General features: G+C 47.0%; 2 protein-coding genes across 2 annotated transcripts; one reads left to right on the top strand and one right to left on the bottom strand.

The window, feature by feature from the left end:
* Positions 1 to 3,926: 3,926 nt before the first annotated feature.
* LOC134216824 (phenoloxidase-activating factor 3-like) lies at positions 3,927 to 5,316 on the bottom strand. The gene is made up of 3 exons (XM_062695618.1): positions 4,838 to 5,316; positions 4,689 to 4,773; positions 3,927 to 4,633 (listed from the first exon to the last, which is right to left on the bottom strand). The coding sequence occupies exons 1-3, from the start codon at positions 5,262 to 5,264 to the stop codon at positions 4,018 to 4,020; spliced, it is 1,128 nt and encodes a 375-aa protein (XP_062551602.1). The 5' UTR covers positions 5,265 to 5,316; the 3' UTR covers positions 3,927 to 4,017.
* Positions 5,317 to 14,028: 8,712 nt separating this feature from the next.
* On the top strand, positions 14,029 to 16,677 carry LOC134209909 (uncharacterized). The gene is made up of 3 exons (XM_062685930.1): positions 14,029 to 14,418; positions 14,469 to 16,316; positions 16,618 to 16,677. Exons 1-3 carry the CDS (start codon positions 14,029 to 14,031, stop codon positions 16,675 to 16,677), a joined length of 2,298 nt encoding a protein of 765 aa, XP_062541914.1.
* The last annotated feature ends 3,603 nt before the right edge of the window (positions 16,678 to 20,280 follow it).

Below are 20,280 nucleotides of genomic sequence, written 5' to 3' on the forward strand. Positions count from 1 at the left end.
TCCAGTCCAGGTCCAGATCCAAGTCCAGTTCCAGTCGGGATACAGGTCAGATCCAGTCCAGTCAGATCCAGTCCAGATCAATCCAGTCAGATCCAGGTCAGTCCAGATCCAGTCCAAGTCAGTCCAGATCCAGTCAGGTCAAGTCCAGATCCAGTCCAAGTCAGTCAAATCCAGATCCAGTCCAGATCCAGTCCAGATCCAGTCAAGATCCAGTCCAGGTCAGTCAGATCCAGTCCAAACCAGTCCAGATCCAGGTCAGTCAGTTCCAGTCGGATACAGTCCAATCCAGTCCAGATCCAGTCCAGGTCAGTCCAGATCCAGTCCAGATCCAGTCCAGATCCAGTCCAGGTCAGTCCAGGTCAGTCCAGACCAGTCCAAGTCAGATCCAGTCCAGGTCAGTCCAGGTCCAGTCCAGGTCAGTCCAGATCCAGTCCAGTCCAGTCCAGGTCAGTCCAGATCCAGTCCGATCGGTCAGATCCAGTCAGATCAGTCAGTCCAGTCGGTCAGATCAGTCCAGTCCAGTCCAGATCGGTCCAGAGTCAGGTCAGTCAGATCCAGGTTTAGGTCAGTCAAGATTCAAGGAGTCAGTCCAGTCAGTCCGATCGGTCAGGTCAGTCCAGAGTCCAGTCAGGTCAGTCAGATCGTCCAGTCCAGTCAGTCAGTCCAAGTCCAGATTAGGTCCAGTCCAGATTCCAGGTCCAGTTCAGATCCAGTCCAGTCAGTCAGGTCAGGCCAGTCAGTCCAGGTCGGTCAGGTCCAGTCCAGATCCAGTCGGTCAGGTTTCCAGTCGGGGATACAGTCCAGATCCAGTCCAGATCTAGTCCAGGTTAAGATCCAGTTCAGATCCGGTGCAGATCCGGCTCCAGTCCAGTCCAGATCAGGTTCAAGTCAGTCCAGGTACAGTCCAGATCTAGTCCAGATCAGATCCAGAGTACAGTCCGATCCAGTCCAGGTACCACAGTCAGGTCAGTCAGTCAGTCCAGATCAGTTCAGAGTCCAAGTCCAGGTCAGGTCGGTCAGTCCAAGGTCGGTCCAGATCCAGTCAAGATCCAGTCAGGTCCAGTCCAAGATCCAGTCAGGTCAGTCGATCCAGTCCAGGTCAGTCAGATCCAATTCGGTCAGTCAGGTCCAGAGTCCAAGTCAGATCCAGATCCAGGTCGGTCAGGTCCAGTCCAGGTCAGTCCAGGTCCAGTCAGGTCCAGTCAGATCCAGTCCAAGATCGGTCCAGAGTCCAGTCAGATCCAGTCCAGATCAGTCCAAGTCAGTCCAGGTCAGTCCAGATCCAGTCCAAGTCAGTCCAGATCAGTCAGATCCAGTCCAGTCCAGTCCAGATCCAGTCCAGGTCAGTCAGATCGGTCAGATCCAGTCAGGTCAGATCCAGGTTCAGGTCCAGTCGAGTCCAAGATCAGATCAGTCCAGGTCCAGTCCAGATGGGATCAGGTTACGGTCAGATCAGTCAGATCCAAGTCAGTCCAGATACAGTCCAGGTCCAGTCCAGGTCCAGTCCAGGTCCAAGCCAGGTCTTGTCAGGTCCAGTCCAGATCCAGTCCAGGTCAGATCCAGGTCAGTCCAAGATCCAGTCCAGGTCAGTCCAGATCCAGTCAGAATCGATCCAGATCCAGATCAAGTCCAGATCCAGTCAGGTCAGTCAAGTCAAATCCAGTCCAGGTCAGTCCAGATCGGTCAGATCCAGTCCAGATCCAGTCCAGATCAGATCCAGATCAGTCCAGATCAGTCCAGGAGTCAGTCCAAGTCAGGTCCAGGTCAGTCAGGTCCAGTCCAGATGATCAGTCGGTCAGATCCAGTCAAGTCAGTCCAGATCCAGTCCAGAGTACAGTCCAGATCCAGTCCAGGTCAGTCCAGATCGAGTCCGATCGATCAGATCCAGTCAAGATCCAGTCAGGTCCAGTCCAGATCGGTCCAGGTCAGTCCAGATCAGTCCAGATCAGTCAAGATCCAGTCAAGATCCAGTCAGATCCAGTCCAGTCAGATCCAGTCAGTCAGTCCAGTCGGTCAGGTCCAGTCAGATCCAGTCCAGTCAGTTCCAAGTCAGTCAGGTCAGATCCAGATCCAGTCCAGATCCAGTCCAGATGGGATCAGGTTACAGTCAGATCCAGATCTAGTCCAGATCGGTCAGATGGTCCAGATCCAGTCCAGGTCCAGTCCAGGTCCAAGCCAGGTCTTATCCAGGTCCAGTCCAGTCAGTCCAGATCAGTCCAGATCCAATCCAGGTCAGATCCAGTCAGTCCAAACCAAGTTCAGGTCCAGTCCAAACCAAGATCAAATCCAGTCCAGATCCAGTCCAAATGGTGTCCAAATTACAATCAGGTCCAGTCCAGTCCAAATCCAGTCCGAATACAGATCCAGTCCAGGTCCAGTCCAGATCCAGGCCAGGTCTTGTCCAGATCAGTCCAGATCAGTCAAATCCAGTCCAGATCCAGTAAAGTCAGTCCAGATCCAGTCCATGTTCAGTCAGATCAGTCCAGGTCAGTCCGATCAGTCCAAATCCAGTCCAGTCCAGTCCAGGCCAGTCACATCAGGTCCAAGTCCAGTCGGCTCCAGTACCAGATCCAAGTCCAGTCCAGGTCAGTCCTAATCCAGTCCAGATCGGTCCAAATCAGTCCAGGTTCAGTCCAACCAATCCAGATCCAATCCGCATCCAGTCCACATCCAGTCCAGATCCAGTTTAAGTCAGTCCAGATCAGTCCAATCCAATCCAAATCCAATCCAAATCTAATCCAAATTCAATCCAAATCCAATCCAAATCCAATCCAAATCCAAATCAAATCCAATCCAAATCCAATCCAAATGCAATCCAAATCACAATCAAATCCAAATCCAATCCAAATCCAATCCGAATACAATCCAAATCCAATCCAAGTCCAATCCAAATCCAATCCAAGTCCAATCCAAATCCAATCCAAATCCAATCCAAATCCAATCCAAATCCAATCCAAATTCAATCCAAATCCAATCCACATCCAATCCAAATTCAATCCAACTCCAATGCAAATCCAATCCAAATCCAATCCAAATCCAATCCAAATCCAGTCCAAATCCAATCCAAATTCAATCCAAATCCAATCCAAATCCAATCCCCATCCAATCCACATCCAATCCAAATCCAATTTAAATCCAATCCAAATTCAATCGAAATCCAATCTAAATCCAATCCAAATCCAATCCACAGAGAAACAGACGTCTCACTCAACACATGTTCCAGCGTTCACCTTTTTAACGGTGGATTTAATTTTTTGTAAATGGTCAATCGGCCACCGATGGCGCTTCCATCGATTTTGCTTGTGTTTGACGTTTACCCACTACCGCCATCTGATTGCCGCTTGTCCAAACACAGTGAACTTAGAATTGGGCGATAATAATTCCGTGACGATGATTTGAATTGCATTTTGTTCTAAGTAAGACGTCTGTTTCTCTGTGTCCAATGCAAATCCAATCCAAATGCAATCCAATTCCAATCCAAATCCAATCCACTCAAACCCAAATCTAATCCAAATCCAGTCCAAATCCAACCCTAATCCAATCCAAATCCAATCCAAACCTATTCCAAATCCAATCCAAATCCAATCCAAATCCAATCCAAATCCAATCCAAATCCAATCCAAATCCAATCCAAATCCAATTCAAATCCAAATCAAATCCAAATCAAATCCAAATCCAATCCAAATCCAAATCAAATCCAATCCAAATCCAATCCAAATCCAATCCAAATCCAACAGTAAGGCCGAGATTAGCGAGTAATTTAATTTTCGGGAAGGAGGACATTTTACAAAAATCACATCAGGACATATCATTTTTGAACAGTTTTATTTATTTCGGAAAAAGACGATTATCAATGAATCCACAATTTCTCCAATCATTTGTGTCTACAGTTCATCATATGTACATACAGATGGATTTTTCGGAGTTAAACATACAAAACAATAAATTAAATATGACGTGAAAGATTCATTCCCGAGGTACCTATTTTTAATCTTGATAAGAATTATTTGATTAAACCTAAGCTTCCAAATTGGAAATGATCCAATCGATGTTCCTGTATACGTCTATATAGAAGGCTGGTTTGGATGTTCCACAGGAGGCCCCCACACTCACAACCCCCTTCAAAAAATATCGCTCAGCTCCCTCGGATGTCTTCTGAATCTCCATCAAAGGCCCACCGGAATCGCCCTGACACGAGTCTTTCCCGCCGGCACCCAACGCACAGATCATCGCATCGTGAAATTTGATCAACGGTGACTTATGAACCTTCCGGCACTCCTCCAGACCGACATTGCTAACATCCACAAACAGTTTCCGCTTGCTGGTTTCACCGGTCTCCGTTTTACCCCAGCCCGCCACGTACATCGGCTCGTCGTCAGCGATCTGCGCTTCCCGATCTGACCTTGGCAGGCAAATCGGTACAATGTACTTACTGTAGGCAATGTCCCGATCCAACCGGAACAAGGCCAAATCGATGTTGTTCGGCTTGTACCAGGAAAATTTGTACTTCTTGTGCCGTATGATCTTGTCGATACCGACGTCTACCACCGGTGCTGCACATTGCTCCTTGCCTTGGCGCATTACGCAATCGGGGTTCGTCGTGAGATCCCATTCTCCCAATCGAACGCCGGCACTGAAATTTCAATTGATTAGAACTTGAAAGCACTCATTCAGATTGATTTCATTACACGTTATTTTTTATACAATGAGCAGCCGTAAGGACGTAGCGTGGGTTGATCAACGAACCACCACAACCGAAGGATTCTTTATCATCTATTCAGGAAATTCAAATTTTACAACACTGTTCTTAAATTTTTGGATTTCATCATGCACAAACCTTCTCCGACGTACATAATCAGCGCCAGCCAGCGAAACTGGTCCAGATAAGTCACGTTTCCGTAGTAGATCCGATCGGGACTGTCGATGCCGCAAACGCTGGCATCGGGCAGCAGGTCGTACATTCCCTTTGCCAGCGGCTTAACATCTTCAACGAATTTCGGTATTTCCGGTCTGGGTTTCCGTTTGCAGCAAACAGAGCCGTCTTCGCCGGTATCGGCACATTTTTCCTGTTCACGATCTACCAGCCGCTGCTGGCCCGGCGAAATGCCTTCGGCTATCATCTCCACAAATTTTTCACATTTTTGAATTGGGACACACGTGCCTTCTTCGTAGTCTTCGGTTTCGCATAGTTTTGCGGCGGTCTGAGGCACGGTGGCCCATGCGATAAGCAGCAGCAACAATAAATTTGCGAAATAGTGGGCCATTTGTTACTTCCAGAGTTGTGTCCCGTGAACGATTAAAGTGAAGTGAAGATTGCAACGTTTGGCGAGCGTTCGATAGTGAGGCATTTCATTATCATTTGTTTTGATTTCGTGATGTGTAATGCAACCTACATGAAGTGAATTCGAACATGTTTAGTGCAATACGGCCTCGTAATCTCATGATCTATTATTGTATTGCCTTTCTCGTATACTTACTAAGAATACGGGAAGGAATCACTCCAAAACCAAACTTTTGAAAGAAGGATCGAAAATCCATAGTGCTATATACCAATCGACTTGATGTCTGTAATGCCGTGCCAAGCAGTTGTCCCATGTCGTTTTTTACGATTCCATTTCCAGTGCTGGCGGTGTTGCATTTGGTCAGACAAGTTATTTATCTATCAGACAAATAGAGGTAATAAACTATAGAGGACGCTTGTCGCTGTCGTCACTGGCGAAACATCTTTTGCTGGCGAGGATAGGGCACTAAATGTCAACAAAGGAAAAATCGGAACGTTTTGACAGATAGGTACCCAACATGTTTGGGGACGATAACAAAGGGAACCGCAGCGACAATCGTCCTCTATAGTTTATTACCTCTATTATCAGACATCGTGGCTAGGCTTGCCAGTAATCCTTTCTAGTTCTTATATGGATTCTTTTGTTAGCCACGAGGACAGTAAGAAGGCTATCAGCTAAAAACGACATGGGACAACTATGCTTGGGACGGCAGTGTATGTGTACAAAATATGAGACACATTTTTTGGACTAAGCATTATCCAATTTGGTTGAAACAGGTTGCATTGGACGCGGAATGCAGTATAGTTAGTTCCTATTGAAAAATTGGTCTGATCAGTTATTGCGTTCCGAAGTTATTGAGAAAGCATTGTTTGTTGTCATCGGTCACCCTCGGAAAAAGAAATTTGAAAGAGAAAAAATCCAGAAACATTCAAATGGACGCAAATAGATTTGAATTGATGAATATAATGCAATTTATCTTCCTAAAGTGCTATTCTGCCCTCTCTCATGTATTTTTCTCATTACATTTTACAGCATACGAGAAAGGCATCATCATCGCAAGGTGAATTATTCTGGGATTTTGAATTGATTCCGGCTTAATGATTTGATGCATATAGTAAACAGCATTCAAAATAGATTCTCCGTAATCAAAGACGATAGATTTACCAGGATTTAATAACTATGGTGGTATTCACATGTGTTAAAATGCTTCTACTTGTTCTTATTCATGGCTCTATAACCCAAGTTCTCATTCCATTGGCTCTATAACCCGACACAGACACTGACACAACTCCTCCTAAGTCATTGTACATCTGATAGATACCTTAATCTAAACTCACGATTATGTTGAAGGACTTTGTACATCTAATGTTCATGGAAATTAGTTGTTGGTTGGCAAATGCTCGGTAAAGCGTACCATTGGTACTTCGCGTACCTGAAGAAATAAAATAGACCCCATCTCGCGGACTTCAGCCTCTTACCCAGCTACTCCTATCCCCACCTCCTCGTGGCGCTGGCCGGGATACGAGCAACCATAGGGAAGATCGGGTAACCAACCCCGGTGGGAACTATGATCGTATGCTGACAGGGAAGGGGGGGTTTGCTGCTCTCCGGAGGTGGAAATTTTACTGAGCGTCTGTTCTCCATGCTAGGGGCGGCTGATCAACGTTCGAGTGCCAGCGATGGACTCTAAGTGAAACAGTGCACCATGGTCCACCGGAAATAAGGAGGAATGATCCTCCGGAAATTTAGGGGGTTTGGTGTCAGACCCTGCAAGCCAGCCTTTAAAAAACTCACGCAACGAACAATCAACAAGAGAGTATCGGCAACCACTGCGACGAAAAGGGACTAGCGATTGGAAACTCGTTAACTAACGTGAAATCTGTGCTGTTATACGCTAGCGAAACATGGTGTGTATCAGTGGAGAACACTCAATGGCTGCAGGTGTTCATTATCAGATGCCTGCGGTATATAATTCGGGCCTGGTGGCCTCACACCTGGATCTCAAACAACGAGCTCCATCGTCGTTGTCGCCAGAGGCCGATAGCAACAGAAATTCGGGATCAGAAGTGGGGCTGTGTCGGCCATATTCTACGTAGGGGCGGAAACCAAATCTGTAAACAAGCATTAGACTGGAACCAAGCGGGACATCGCAGTAGAGGCAGACTCTGAGGCTCATGGCGGCGAAGCCTCAATAAAGAAATAAAAGAAGTCGACCGAAATCTAACCTGGAAACAGGTTGAAGCGATAGCCGGGCAACGCTCAGGATGGAGATCTTTCAAGTGGGACCTTTCCACCACCGGAGGTGTACAGGATCCATAAATAAGTAAGTAAAATTCCTGAAGCATTCCTGTCAGAGTCCCTGAAGGATTCCAGTCGGAATCTCTGAAAGATTCTCATTGGAATCTCTGAATTATTTCCGTCGGAAAACTTGAAGAATTCCCGTCGGATTCCTTTAAGGATTTCCATCGGAATCCTTGAAAAATTTTCGTCGGAATACCTGAAGGATTTTTGTCGAAGTCCCTGAATAATTTCTGTTGAAATCGCTGAAGGATTCTCATCGGTATCTCTGAAGGATTCCCGTCGGAATTTTTGAAGGATTCTCGTCGGCATCCCTGAAGGATTTCCGTCGGAATCTCTGAAGGATTCCCGTCGTACTTCAAGAAGTAGTCCCATCTGAATTTTTTAAGGATTCTCGTCTGAATCTCTGAAGGATTACCATTGGACTCTGTTGACGGCGCTACTTTGACGAGAGCATCAAGCCCCACGCGCCCCGCAAAGTCGACATGAATTTGGAATTCATCCACTCTACACCCATCGCACGTTCGGAGGATCGTGCGAAATCTAAGCGATCAAGAGAAGGTCAGACAAGTAAACAACCGCGTCTATTGTGTGGTCTGACCTTCGTCTGTAGAACGGTAGTGCATCAAAAGTGCGGAATGCTAAAATTGAACTACATATCTAATTGAATTATATCTTAAAAGTACTTACGAACTACCTATTTGAATGAATTATATCTTAAAAGTATGTGCTTAAAACTATTTACGAACTACTAGTGTAAAACTTATCATCTACTTATAGAGCTAAACCGTAAATCTAGGAGGTTGCTTATCCTAACTAAAACTACGATTACTGCCAAGTGCGTTTAGGTGGTTTTCCTGTGGCAAATATGCATTAATATTGCAATTGATTAATATAAGTATGTGACTAAGACAAAATTACAAGACTAAAACTAATCTGTGAATCCTAAAGTCGCTAAACAGGTTACGGATTCTTCTTAGGTGGTAACAGTCGTCGAACCTCTTTGTAGGAACAGTTGAGGCTCGAGTCGAGTAGAGGTGAGAATGGAATAAGAAAACCTCAATGAAATTAAATACTTACATAAACTTATGACTAGACTACAATTAGAACGACGCACAGTACGACTACGTGTTTGGGGGCAGCAGGGACAGCAGGAACAGCATGATGTCCAAGGGCTTGACGACCCCTCCCCAGCTGTCTGTGAGTCAGGGAGAACTGCCTAGGGCGTGGTGGGATTTAGCAGTGGGCTCTGCTAAAATCCCTCCCAAAAAACCACAAGTGCCCGTAAGCGGACTCTATCAAAGCGACTGTGTGCCGCTTCAAAAGCACAAGCCCAGGGAGGGAGTGCCAACTGGCATGTGGAGTGTCCCTACTTCGGTAGGGTAGTGCGTGAGCTGCTTCGGCAGGGAGTGAGTGATCTGTTTGTGCTGAGGCAGGAGTGTCATAGCGAGTCGCCGCCGCTATGGCCACCTCGAAGCGCAGCAGAAGTCTGAGTATGGACTGCACATGCTAAGGTAAGAGTGTCGTAGCGTAGTATCGTTGATTAGTCCCCACATACCGCTATCGACACCTCGAGGGAGGGCAGCGGAGTGTTAGAACACGTCGTGGAGGGTACCTACTTCGGTAGGGTAGCGCGTGAGCTGCTTCGGCAGGGAGTGAGTGATCTGGTTGTGCTGAGGCAGGAGTGTCATAGCGTGTCTCCGCCGCTATTGTCACCTCAAAGCGCAGCAGAAGTCTGAGTATGGACTGCGCTTGCTGAGGCTGGAGGCGAGGTAGCCGAGCGACTCCTCGAGGCATTGCAGTGGTGTGTTAGAGTGAGCTCCCGAAGAAGTGTCACATGGATCGAATGGTCTTTGTAGAAGCTGCTTCGGCGGCAGGGGAGCAGTGGGTTGTACCCACACACCTACAGTTGTGCACATGTGGTGCATGGGGAGTGTCCCTGCTTCGGCAGGGGTAGCGTATGGTCTGCTTCGGCAGTGGTGTGATTGATCTGCTCGTGCTGAGGCAGAGTGTCGTAGCGCAATATCTGTAGGCCCAGGCAGTTGCCGCTATTGACACCTCGAGGCATGGCAGCGGAGCGTCCGGGAGAGCATCCAAGTAAGACTCAAATGGTGTGAATGGGGTGCGAGCACCCAAGTCAGTCTCGCGTGGGACGAGTGCCTGTGTGAGCGATAATGAGCGAGTACGCTTAGTACTGCCGTCCCCAGAAGTAGTACTGCGAGGTAGTTCCTGGGGAAACGATGGTGGAGCCCAAGGGAGTTTAGTCGGTATTACCGGTATGGTCGAGTCCGACACTCCAGTACACTTCCGTGTGGTAGTTTGGCAACTACAATGCACGTGTACTGGGTTAGTGTGTAAATGCATTCTCCCTTGTAAAAAAAAAAAAAAAAACAGTACGACTACGAAAAATTAAAATAATCACCGTTGAGTGGTAGTATCCACTAACGTAAGTTATAAGCATACATCCTATTTTTTTTATATGTAACTAAAATTATTTTTACACGGCAGGAATTTTGTAATAAACCCATATATTCGCCAACGGATTGGTTAATTAACAAAATTGAGGTTTTACTACTACCACTCAACACTTTACAATATTCGTTATTCATCGTAACAATGTTCGGCAAGGAGTTAAGGAATTCCAGGACGAGTTCCAAATCGAGTTCAGACATGGCTGCGGCGGGCCAGCTTTTGGCCACGGGTGCAATTGGAACCAACGACGCCATGGGTACTCCAACAACCAATGCAGATGTAGTTACCGGTATCAACAGTCTCACTATCGCGACTAGCGCGCAAGGCGAAGCGAGGGACTTAATGACGACGGTAACCGGTGCCAAGAGCCATGCATCTACGGTACAGGAAATACCCCTCCCCAAGTTCTCAGGTAAATGCTGATATTGCCAATGTTAGTCCCAGAGGAGCCATACCGAAATTAAAAGCTGGTGTCAATACTAACGTCAATCCCATACGGTCGTCGAATGTCAACGATAACGCGAGTCCCACCGCGCCGCCAAATTCGAATCAACGCGTATACGTTACTCGGTATAGTCATTGCGAATGGTGTAGTGAACGAGATAATAGTAGAATGGTGCAGTGTGATGGTTGCGATAAGTGGTATCATTTTTCTTGTGTGGAAGTGACTGGTGGCGTTGCGAACCGAAGTTGGATTTGTCCAAAGTGTCCACATGAGCCAACGGGCGCAAGTAATCAAATGGAACAAGCACCAACACCCCAACAAAATCAAGCGGTAGCTCCACCCCCAAACCCTACAAATACAAGGAAGTCCACCGGAAAGGCAAGCAGCCATCAGGTCATCAACGCAAGGTCGATCTACAGTTGCAGAAGCTCGAAGAACAGAAGAAGTTGGAGCAAAAGTTTTTGGACGAGAAATACCGCATTTTGGAACAAGAAGACGGCGAGGGAACAGTGGTTAGTGATGATGATGTAGAATCTGGTGAGATGTCCAAGGTCCGAGGATGGCTGAGAGATACGGATAAATGTGGTGAAGAAAGTGATTCCGGTCTAGTTGAAGAGTACGTTAACGACGACCAGATGCAGCTTAGAGTTCAACAGGCACCAGATGGCGGGCAGATAGAACGGCGATCAACGTTACAGAGTTTCGTTCCCCCTCTACGATCAACACCCCAAGAAGCGGATCGATCAGATGTTCCGCTGAGGAATCGTGAATTTCGAGCTACGGTTCCTACGCCAATCCCCGAAGATCGGTTCCAGCGAAGATCAATACTAGTTCCAGAGAAGCAGTGTCCTCCGCCGCCGTTTCCAAATAATCAACGAGCAGATGCAACACGAGGAGTCCAATTTCGTCGACCGCCGGCATCCTTTCTTGAAGATCCGTGTCAGATGGTACAATTTTCAACTCCAGAGAACTTTTCTCACCAACACAAAGTTCGTCAATCAGTTCCAGTATCAGGATACAGTTCAACCAACCGCAACATCGTCAACCGGTTTCGTCTCAAAGCTACCAGGCTCAGGACCAGTGGTCGGGCCCGAATCCAAGAGCCCAGTTGCATTCTTCGTTCGATCCACAGGGGGCGTTTGGCCCAACAATCTCGGGTGTCAGAACAGCGCCCTCCGATCCAAACGTCCAGTTCTGGTCTGAACCATCTTTCACCTTCAACACGTCAACACCTTCGAGGGCTCAGAAATTCGGAGTTTGACGATCGTGATGCTGACGATAACGTGTGTGTCCTCAACCGAAGTCAGGTGGCGGCACGCCAGGCTGTATCCAGAGACCTACCGGAGTTTTACGGGAATCCCGAAGATTAGCCTCTCTTCTTCTCGATGTACACTTCATCATCTCAAATGTGCGGTTTTTCTAACGAGGAAAACATGCTCCGTCTTAGGAAATGCCTGAAGGGAAAGGCATTAGAGGCCGTTCGCTGCCGACTACTCCATCCGTCCAACGTTGGCGGGGTAATGTCCACATTAAAAATGCTCTATGTTAGGCCAGATGCAATCGTACATGCTTCGATTGGAAAGATCCGGTCGTTACCATCGCCACAGGTAGAAAAACTCAACACGCTGGTCACGTTTGCACTAACGGTCGAAAATTTGGTTTCTACTATAGAAGTATGTATGCTGCACTGAAAGTCGAGCTGGTAGATCGCCTTCCACCCGGATTAAAGCTCGACTGGGCAAAGTATTCTCGAAGTAATCCTGCACCGAACCTACTACACTTCAGTCGTTGGCTGTATTCGATTGCAGAAGATGCTAGCGCCGTTATGCAAACTCCTTCCAATACACCTAGAAGCCGCGGCTGGAAAAATGACGGATTTATAAACATCCATTCAGATGTTGAAGAAGAACGAAACCGATCCGCACCAGCAAAGCACTAGCTGGCCACCGATCGTCCTCAGCGTCAACCACTGCATGCATTACATGCAAAGGAAGCTGTCCCACGGTTGCCAAATGTAAACGGTTTGCCGAATTAAGCCTAGATGCCAAATGGGCCGTCGTATGGGAGGCAAAGCTGTGCCGTAAATGTCTACGGAAGCACAATGGTACATGCAGACAACAGAAACATTGCGGAATTAAAGGCTGCACCTTTTTTCACCACCCGTTGATGCACAACGATAAGCAGGACAGTTCTGCTACCAGAAGCTGTAACATCCATCAAGCGCTAACCAGCGAAGTATTGTTCAGGATTGTTCCCGTGTTGCTCCGTGGGCCATCAACGCACGTCCAGACGTATGCCTTCATAGACGATGGTTCTGAGCTAACTGAGCTAATGGAGGATAGCTTAGCTGAGGTGTTGGGAGTAGACGGGCCTCGAACTCCGCTGTGCTTAAAATAGACGGGAGGTACCAAGAGAGTAGAAAATGCGTCCCAGAAAGTTGGAGTAGAAATCTCGGGCATCGAAGCCGCTTCCAAGTCTCACAGGATGTCAAATGTGCATACGGTTCAGAGCCTACAACTTCGGCCGCAAACGTTAGTGTACTCGGAGTTACTGCAACGGTTCAACCATCTCGACGGGCTACCCGTAAAGTCCTACAGTAACGTATGTCCGAGAATTCTGATTGGTCTTGATCATGCGTCGCTTGGGCATGCTCTAAAAGTCGAGAAGGAAAACCCTGTGAACCTATCGCCGTCAAAACGCGCTTGGGTTGGATCATCTATGGGAACACCTCACGAACACAACGACAGGGAAATTACGTGAACGTGCATTCTGTTAAAGTGTGTGAATGTCAGCATGAATCCGACGAGAATCTGCACGCCGCAATGAAAAGCTACTTCAATCTGGATAGCCTTGGGATTTTAAAACCGGAAAAGATTTTGCGGTCAAATGAAGATCAACGAGCGTTGGATATGCTTGAAAAGCTTCTTCTTCTTTCTTCTTCATTGGTATTACAACCTCCACTGGAACATTGCAGCCTCGCAGCTTAGTGTTCATTAAGCACTTCCACAGTTATTAACTGCGAGGTTTCTAAGCCAAGTTACCATTCCTGCATTTGTATATCATGAGCAGGGCCGGATTTATCCGGAAGGGGGCCCCGGGGCCGACGGTATGTGGGGCCCCCAAAATGTACAAAAAATATTGGTTTTGTTAGATAAGATTTGTGGGGGCCCGGGGCCACGGCCCCCCCGGCCCCCCCATAAATCCGGCCCTGCATGAGGCTAACACGATGATACTTTTATGCCCAGGGAAGTCGAGACAATTTCCAATCCGAAAATTGCCTAGACCGGCACCGGGAATCGAACCCAGCCACCCTCAGCATGGTCTTGCTTTGTAGCCGCGCATCTTACCGCACGGCTAAGGAGGGCCCCCCTTGAAAAGCTAACAGCCCCAAAAGAGGGAAGGTACGAAGCGGGACCCCTCTGGAAGTACTACAACGTTCGTTTTCCGAATAGCCAAAGTATGGCTTTCAGAAGATGGCAGTGCCTTGATCGGCGAATGCAAATGGATAATAATCTCGCAGAAACCGTTAGGATGAAGATGGAGGACTACGTGAATAAGGGTTACGTGCGAAAGCTGACGCAAGCAGAACTCAACAAACAGCAGTCTCAACAATGGTTCGTGCCCGTATTCCCTGTTGTGAATCCCAACAAACCGGGTAAGGTACGGCTAGTATGGGACCCCGCTGCTCCTGCTCATGGTGTTTGCCTCAATTCGTTCCTAATCAAAGGCCCTGATCTTTTGACATCGCTACTAGCAGTTCTCGTCCAGTTTCGGGAGTTTCGCATCGCTATCTGCGGGGATATTCGGGAGATGTGCCTGCAGATTCTTCTGAGACATGACGTTCGCCTGTGCTTCTTTTGGAGGGACGATGTAGGGAGCGCTGAACCCAGCATATACACTTTGCTGGTGTTGCCGTTTGGGGTATCATGTGCCCTAGTATCGCACAATATGTGAAAAATACCAATGCTCAGCGATTCCAGGAAAGTCATCCGGCAGCGGTTCGAGCCATCGTCGATAAACATTACGTGGATGATATGCTTGCAAGCGTCGAAAGCGAACAAGAAGCAATAGATCTCGCGCTGAACGTGAAGGAAATCCATGCTGAAGCCGGCTTTGACATGAGAAATTGGATTTCAAACTGTCCGGCTGTTTTGGAGGCGCTACATGAGAGAATCACGGAAGAGAAGGACCTTAGTATGGCGGAAGGAGCCACTACAGAGAAGGTACTCGGAATGTGGTGGAATACTTCGACTGACTGTTTCACCTTCAAGATTTCTCCTCGCTATGATCCAGAGCTTATGTCGGTCCAGCGGAGACCAACCAAGAGGGAAGTACTCAGAACGTTGATGATGATCTTCGACCCCTTGGGGCTTATTGGTCATTTCTTAATGTTCTTGAAGGTGGTGTTACAGGAAATATGGAGAACGTCCGTCGGATGGGATGATCATATAGAAGAAAAACAGTTTGGAATGTGGATGCAGTGGCTAAAGGTACTTCCTGAAGTGGCAACGGTAGAAATCCCACGTTGCTATAGGACCGCTACATCAATTGATAGTACCAACGAAGTGCAAATGCACATCTTTGTCGACGCTAGTGAGAAAGGGTTCGCTGCAGTGGCATATCTGCGATTCAAGCAAGGAGACATCATTGAAACGGCGCTGGTAGGATCAAAGACACGTGTTGCACCTATCAAGTTCCTATCAATTCCGCGATCGGAGCTACAAGCCAGTGTAATCGGAGTAAGGTTGGCGAACAGCATAGCGCAATCGCTGTCCGTCAAGATTAACAGGCGCTTCTTTTGGACCGATTCAAGCGACGTCATCAGCTGGCTCAAATCCGATCATCGCAGATATAGCCCGTTTGTCGCTTTCCGAGTGAGCGAGATGCTGGAAGCTTCGGATGTCAGCGAATGGCAGTGGATTCAAACGAATAATAATGTCGCTGACGATGGAACAAAGTGGAAACGAGTACCTGATATGAGAAAAACAAGTCGATGGTTCCACGGTCCGGAATTTCTCAAAACTCCAGAAGCAGAGTGGCCTGTGAAGATACACGTCGATAACGCTACCTCGGAGGAATTACGTCCACATTTATTGCTGCACATCAAATTACCAGAGCCAATCATCGATCCTCAAAACTTCTCCAAATGGACTTCGTTTCTACGTCGATGCGCATACGTGTTTCGATTCATCGGGAATGTGAAGACATCTAGCTCTGAAGAAAGAACTGTTGGAGCATTGACAGCTAGTGAGCTAGTAAAGGCTGAAAACTACTTGTACCGGCTGGCCCAAGGTAGTTCGTACGCAGATGAGCTAGCAATACTATCGAACACAAGAGCGTCCAAAGATTCTACCTTGACGATACCGAAGAATAGTTCAATCTATTATCTGTGTCCGTTCCTGGACCAACATGGCGTACTCCGGGTGCGTGGTCGAACCTCGGCGTATCCCGGTGTGAATCCGGATGCAATGAATCCAATCATCCTTCCACGAAATAATCACATCACACGTCTCATCATATCCCACTACCACAACAAATATCATCATCAAAACCACAATACCGTGGTTAACGAGTTGCGCCAACGATACAGCATTTCTCGATTGAAGCCTGCCTACAATGAGATTCGTCGATGCTGTCAGCAGTGCAAAAACGATCGTGCACAACCACTACCACCAGCTATGGGCGACTTGCCATTACCTCGCCTGGCCGCCTACGCTCGACAGTTCACGTATATGGGGGTGGACTACTTTGGACCAATTATGATTACCGTTGGACGTCGTCAAGAGAAGCCATCGGTACCCATCATTGAAATTCACACTGTAGTTTCATTTTTTTGTCAGGAATCCAATCCTGCCGAAATTAGGTTCCGCCACCCTCCGCCCGCTCAGTTATTTCGATTTTACTGACATTGGTCGTTTCGGTCTTGCCAATCAATTTTGATAAAAAGCAACGCACAATATGTTTCTCTTCTCCTTCTTATTTGCCCCAATACAATGGTGCGACATCAGCTGAAAATTGTCTAGGGGTCGTACACTTATTACGTAAGCGTTATTTCTGGTTTTTTCAACATCCCTCCCTTCATGTAAGATTTCTTACATATAAATGATTTTTTATTTATAGGTAAAACGACAGATCCCTCTCCCCCATAAGGGCATACGTAATATGTGTACGGTCCCCTAGTACAATTTGTTCTCGTCTTACACATACTTTAATTAAGGAAATTCCACGTGATCATGAGTTTTTACAGGCACTTGCGCTCTAAGATTTTGAAAATATTGTTAAAGGAAGTAGGACAAACTATCAAGTCATGTCATGTTTAGTCGCAATACAGGGAGAGAATTTTATTTGACCCCTACGTCTAATTTTCCATACTTACTCTGTAAAAAGATCATGAGTTTTTCACATGAACCGTAATATCAAGAAACGATTTGCGCCTCTACAGCTTTAGTTTGTGTAGGGACGAAACAAAATCCATTCTATATGTTTACAATTTCTAATAATGGAATTCATTTTTCCGTTAACACTGCAGTGAGGTGGCAGAAATTGGTAATTAAAGGTAGCAGTTAATACCTGTGAAAGTGCTCATAGAAATAGAACTCTACACTGGCCCCAGCCATAGATATTTTATGAGGCACCACTTGGTGCAAGCACGTTGTCTTTGAGAACGTTAGCGTGCTTGCGACGACTGGTGCCCCACCTCTCGTTCCGGTAGTGGATCTCTAGCTTACGGGTCGGTGAAGATGAACCATCCATTCAATGAAATATCATAATATGTGGCCTGATAGACCATTTTATTCACTTCTAACATTTTTGACCGTCTTTTTTGGAATTGGTCCCACTGTGCATCGTCGTTGTCACCAGAGGCCGATAGCAACAGAAATTCGGGATCGAAAGTGGGGCTGGGTCGGCCACACTCTACGTAGGGGCGGAAACAAAATCGGTAAACAAGCATTAGATTGGAACCCAGCGGGACATCGCAGCAGAGGCAGACCCAGAGGCTCATGGCGGCGAAGCCTCAATAAAGAAATAAGTCGACCGAAATCTAACCTGGCAACAGGTTAAAGCGATAGCCGGGCAACGCTCAGGATGGAGATCTTTCAAGTCGGCCCTTTGTACCACCGGAGGTGTACAGGATCCATAAGTAAGTAAGTAAAATCCCCGAAGCATTCCTGTCAGAGTCCCTGAAGGATTCCAGTCGGAATCACTGAAAGATTCTCATTGGAATCTCTGAATTATTTCTGTCGGAAAACTTGAAGAATTCCATCGGAATCCTTGAAAAATTTTCGTTGGAATACCTGAAGGATTTTTGTCGAAGTCCAAGAATAATTTCTGTTGAAATCGCTGAAGGATTCCCGTCGGTATCCCTGAAGGATTTCCGTCGGTATCTCTGAAGGGTTCCCGTCGTACTTCATGAAGCATTCCCATCTGAATTTTTGAAGGATTCTCGTCTGAATCTCTGAATGATTACCATTGGAATCCCTGAAGTATACCCGTCGGCATCCCTGAAGAATTCTCGTCGTAATTTCTGAAGGATTCCCGTCGGAATCACTGAAATATTCATGTCGGAATTCCTGAAGGACTCCCGTCAGAATCCCTGAAGTATTCCCGTCGGAATCCCTGAATTATTCTCGTCGGAAGCCTATTGTAATCTCTGAGGGACTCCCTTGAAAGTATTCTCATTGGAATTCATTTTCATCTGAGTCCCTAAAGTATTTTCGTCCGAATCCCTGGAGGGTTCCCGTCAGAAACCCTGAAAGACTCCTATGGAAATCTCTAAAGTAATAATATCAGACTCCCTGAAGGATCGACCTCGTAGTCCCCGAAGGAGTAACGTTTGAATCCCTGAAGGATTCCCCTTCGAAATCCATGAAGTATTCCATGAACCAATCCCTGAAGCATTCTTTGAAGCAATCCCTGAACTCGTCCCTGAAGGATTTCCGTCGAAATCTCTTGAGGATTCTCATCATAATCCCTGTAGGATTTTCGTCGGAATCCATAAAGAATGTCCGTCAGAGTCCCTGGAGGATTTCAGTCGGAATCTCTGAAGGATTCTCGTCGGAATCTCTGAATTATTTCCGTCAGAATCCTTGAAAATTTTTCGCCGGAATACCTGAACGATTTTTGTCGGAGTCCCTGAATGATTCCCGTCGGTATCTCAGGAAGATTCCCGTTGGAATTCTTGAAGGATTCCCGTCCGTATCCCCAAAGGATTCCCATCGTACTCCATGAATGACTCCCGTCTGAATTTCTGAAGGATTCCCATCGGAATCCTGAAGTATACCCGTCGGTATCCCTGAAGAATTCTCGTCGGAATATTTGAATGATTCCCGTCGGAATTTCTGAAGGGCTCCCGTCAGAATCCCTGAAGTGTTTCCGTCGGAATTCCTTAATTATTCTCGTCGGAAGCCCATTGTAACCTCTGACGGACTCCCTTGAAAATCATTAAGTATTCTCATCGGAATCCCTACCGGATTCCCCTCGGAAATCATGATTCATTTTCATCGGAATCCCTGAAGTATTTTCGTCGGAGTCCATCGAGGATTCCCGTCGGAAAAACTGAATAATTCCTATAGAAATTTCTAAAGTAATAATATCAGGACTCTCTGAAGGATTGACGTCGTAGTCCTCGAAGGATTAACGTTGGAATGCCTGAAGGATGGACGTCGCAAACCGTTTAGGATTCTTATCGTAATCTTTCAAATATTCCTGTCGGAATTGCTGAAGAATCCCTCGGAGTCTCTGAAGGGTTTCCGTCGGAATCCCTTAAAGATTTATTTATTATTATTTATTCAGACTAAGGCCGAAGTGGCCTGTGCGGTATATAAGAGTCTTCTCCATTCGGCTCGGTCCATGGCTACACGTCGCCAACCACGCAGTCTACGGAGGGTCCGCAAGTCATCTTCCACCTGATCGATCCACCTTGCCCGCTGCGCACCTCGCCTTCTTGTGCCCGTCGGATCGTTGTCGAGAACCATTTTCACCGGGTTACTGTCCGACATTCTGGCTACGTGCCCGGCCCATCGCAGTCGTCCGATTTTCGCGGTGTGAACGATGGATGGTTCTCCCAACAGCTGATGCAATTCGTGGTTCATTCGCCTCCTCCACGTACCGTCCGCCATCTGCACCCCACCATAGATGGTACGCAGCACTTTCCTTTCGAAAACTCCAAGTGCGCGTTAGTCCTCCACGAGCATCGTCCAGGTCTCGTGTCCATAGAGGACTACCGGTCTAATGAGCGTTTTGTAGATAGTCAGTTTGGTACAGCGGCGAACTCTATTCGCATTTTGCGGAGTCCAAAGTACGTACGATTTTCTGCCACTATGCGTCTCCGAATTTCTCTGCTGGTGTCATATTCGGCAGTCACCAAATTCAACAAATTCTTCTACCACCTCGATTTCGTCACCACCGATGCAAACTCGCGGGGGGTGGCTCACATTGTCTTCTCTTGAACCTCTTCCTATCATGTACTTCGTCTTCGACGTGTTGATGACTAGTCCGATCCGCTTAGCTTCCCTCTTCAGTCTGATGTAGGCTTCCTCCATCTTCTCAAAGTTACGTGCCATAATATCTATGTCGTCGGCGAAACCAAATAGCTGGACGGACTTATTGAAAATTGTACCACTCGTGTTAATCCCTGCTCTTCGTATTACACCTTCCAAAGCGATGTTGAATAGCAAACACGAAAGACCATAACCTTGCCGTAACCCTCTGCGGGTTTCGAAGGGACTCGAGAATGCCCTGAAACTCGAACTACGCACATCACCCGATCCATCGTCGCTTTGA

Source organism: Armigeres subalbatus, chromosome 2, assembly GCF_024139115.2.
Source record: "Armigeres subalbatus isolate Guangzhou_Male chromosome 2, GZ_Asu_2, whole genome shotgun sequence".
In the NCBI taxonomy this organism is placed as follows: Eukaryota; Metazoa; Arthropoda; class Insecta; order Diptera; family Culicidae; genus Armigeres; species Armigeres subalbatus.

Bases quoted from the DNA above. Each gene is read 5' to 3' on its own strand.
- LOC134209909 (XM_062685930.1), top strand. From the start codon at position 14,029: ATGAAGATGGAGGACTACGTGAATAAGGGTTACGTGCGAAAGCTGACG. The intron at 14,419-14,468 runs GTATCATGTGCC...ACCAATGCTCAG, and splicing joins TGCTGGTGTTGCCGTTTGGG to CGATTCCAGGAAAGTCATCC. The intron at 16,317-16,617 runs GTAGTTTCATTT...TTTTATTTATAG, and splicing joins CCATCATTGAAATTCACACT to GTAAAACGACAGATCCCTCT.
- LOC134216824 (XM_062695618.1), bottom strand. From the start codon at position 5,264: ATGGCCCACTATTTCGCAAATTTATTGTTGCTGCTGCTTATCGCATGG. The intron at 4,774-4,837 runs GTTTGTGCATGA...TTTCCTGAATAG, and splicing joins GATTATGTACGTCGGAGAAG to ATGATAAAGAATCCTTCGGT. The intron at 4,634-4,688 runs GTAATGAAATCA...TTGAAATTTCAG, and splicing joins CATTGTATAAAAAATAACGT to TGCCGGCGTTCGATTGGGAG.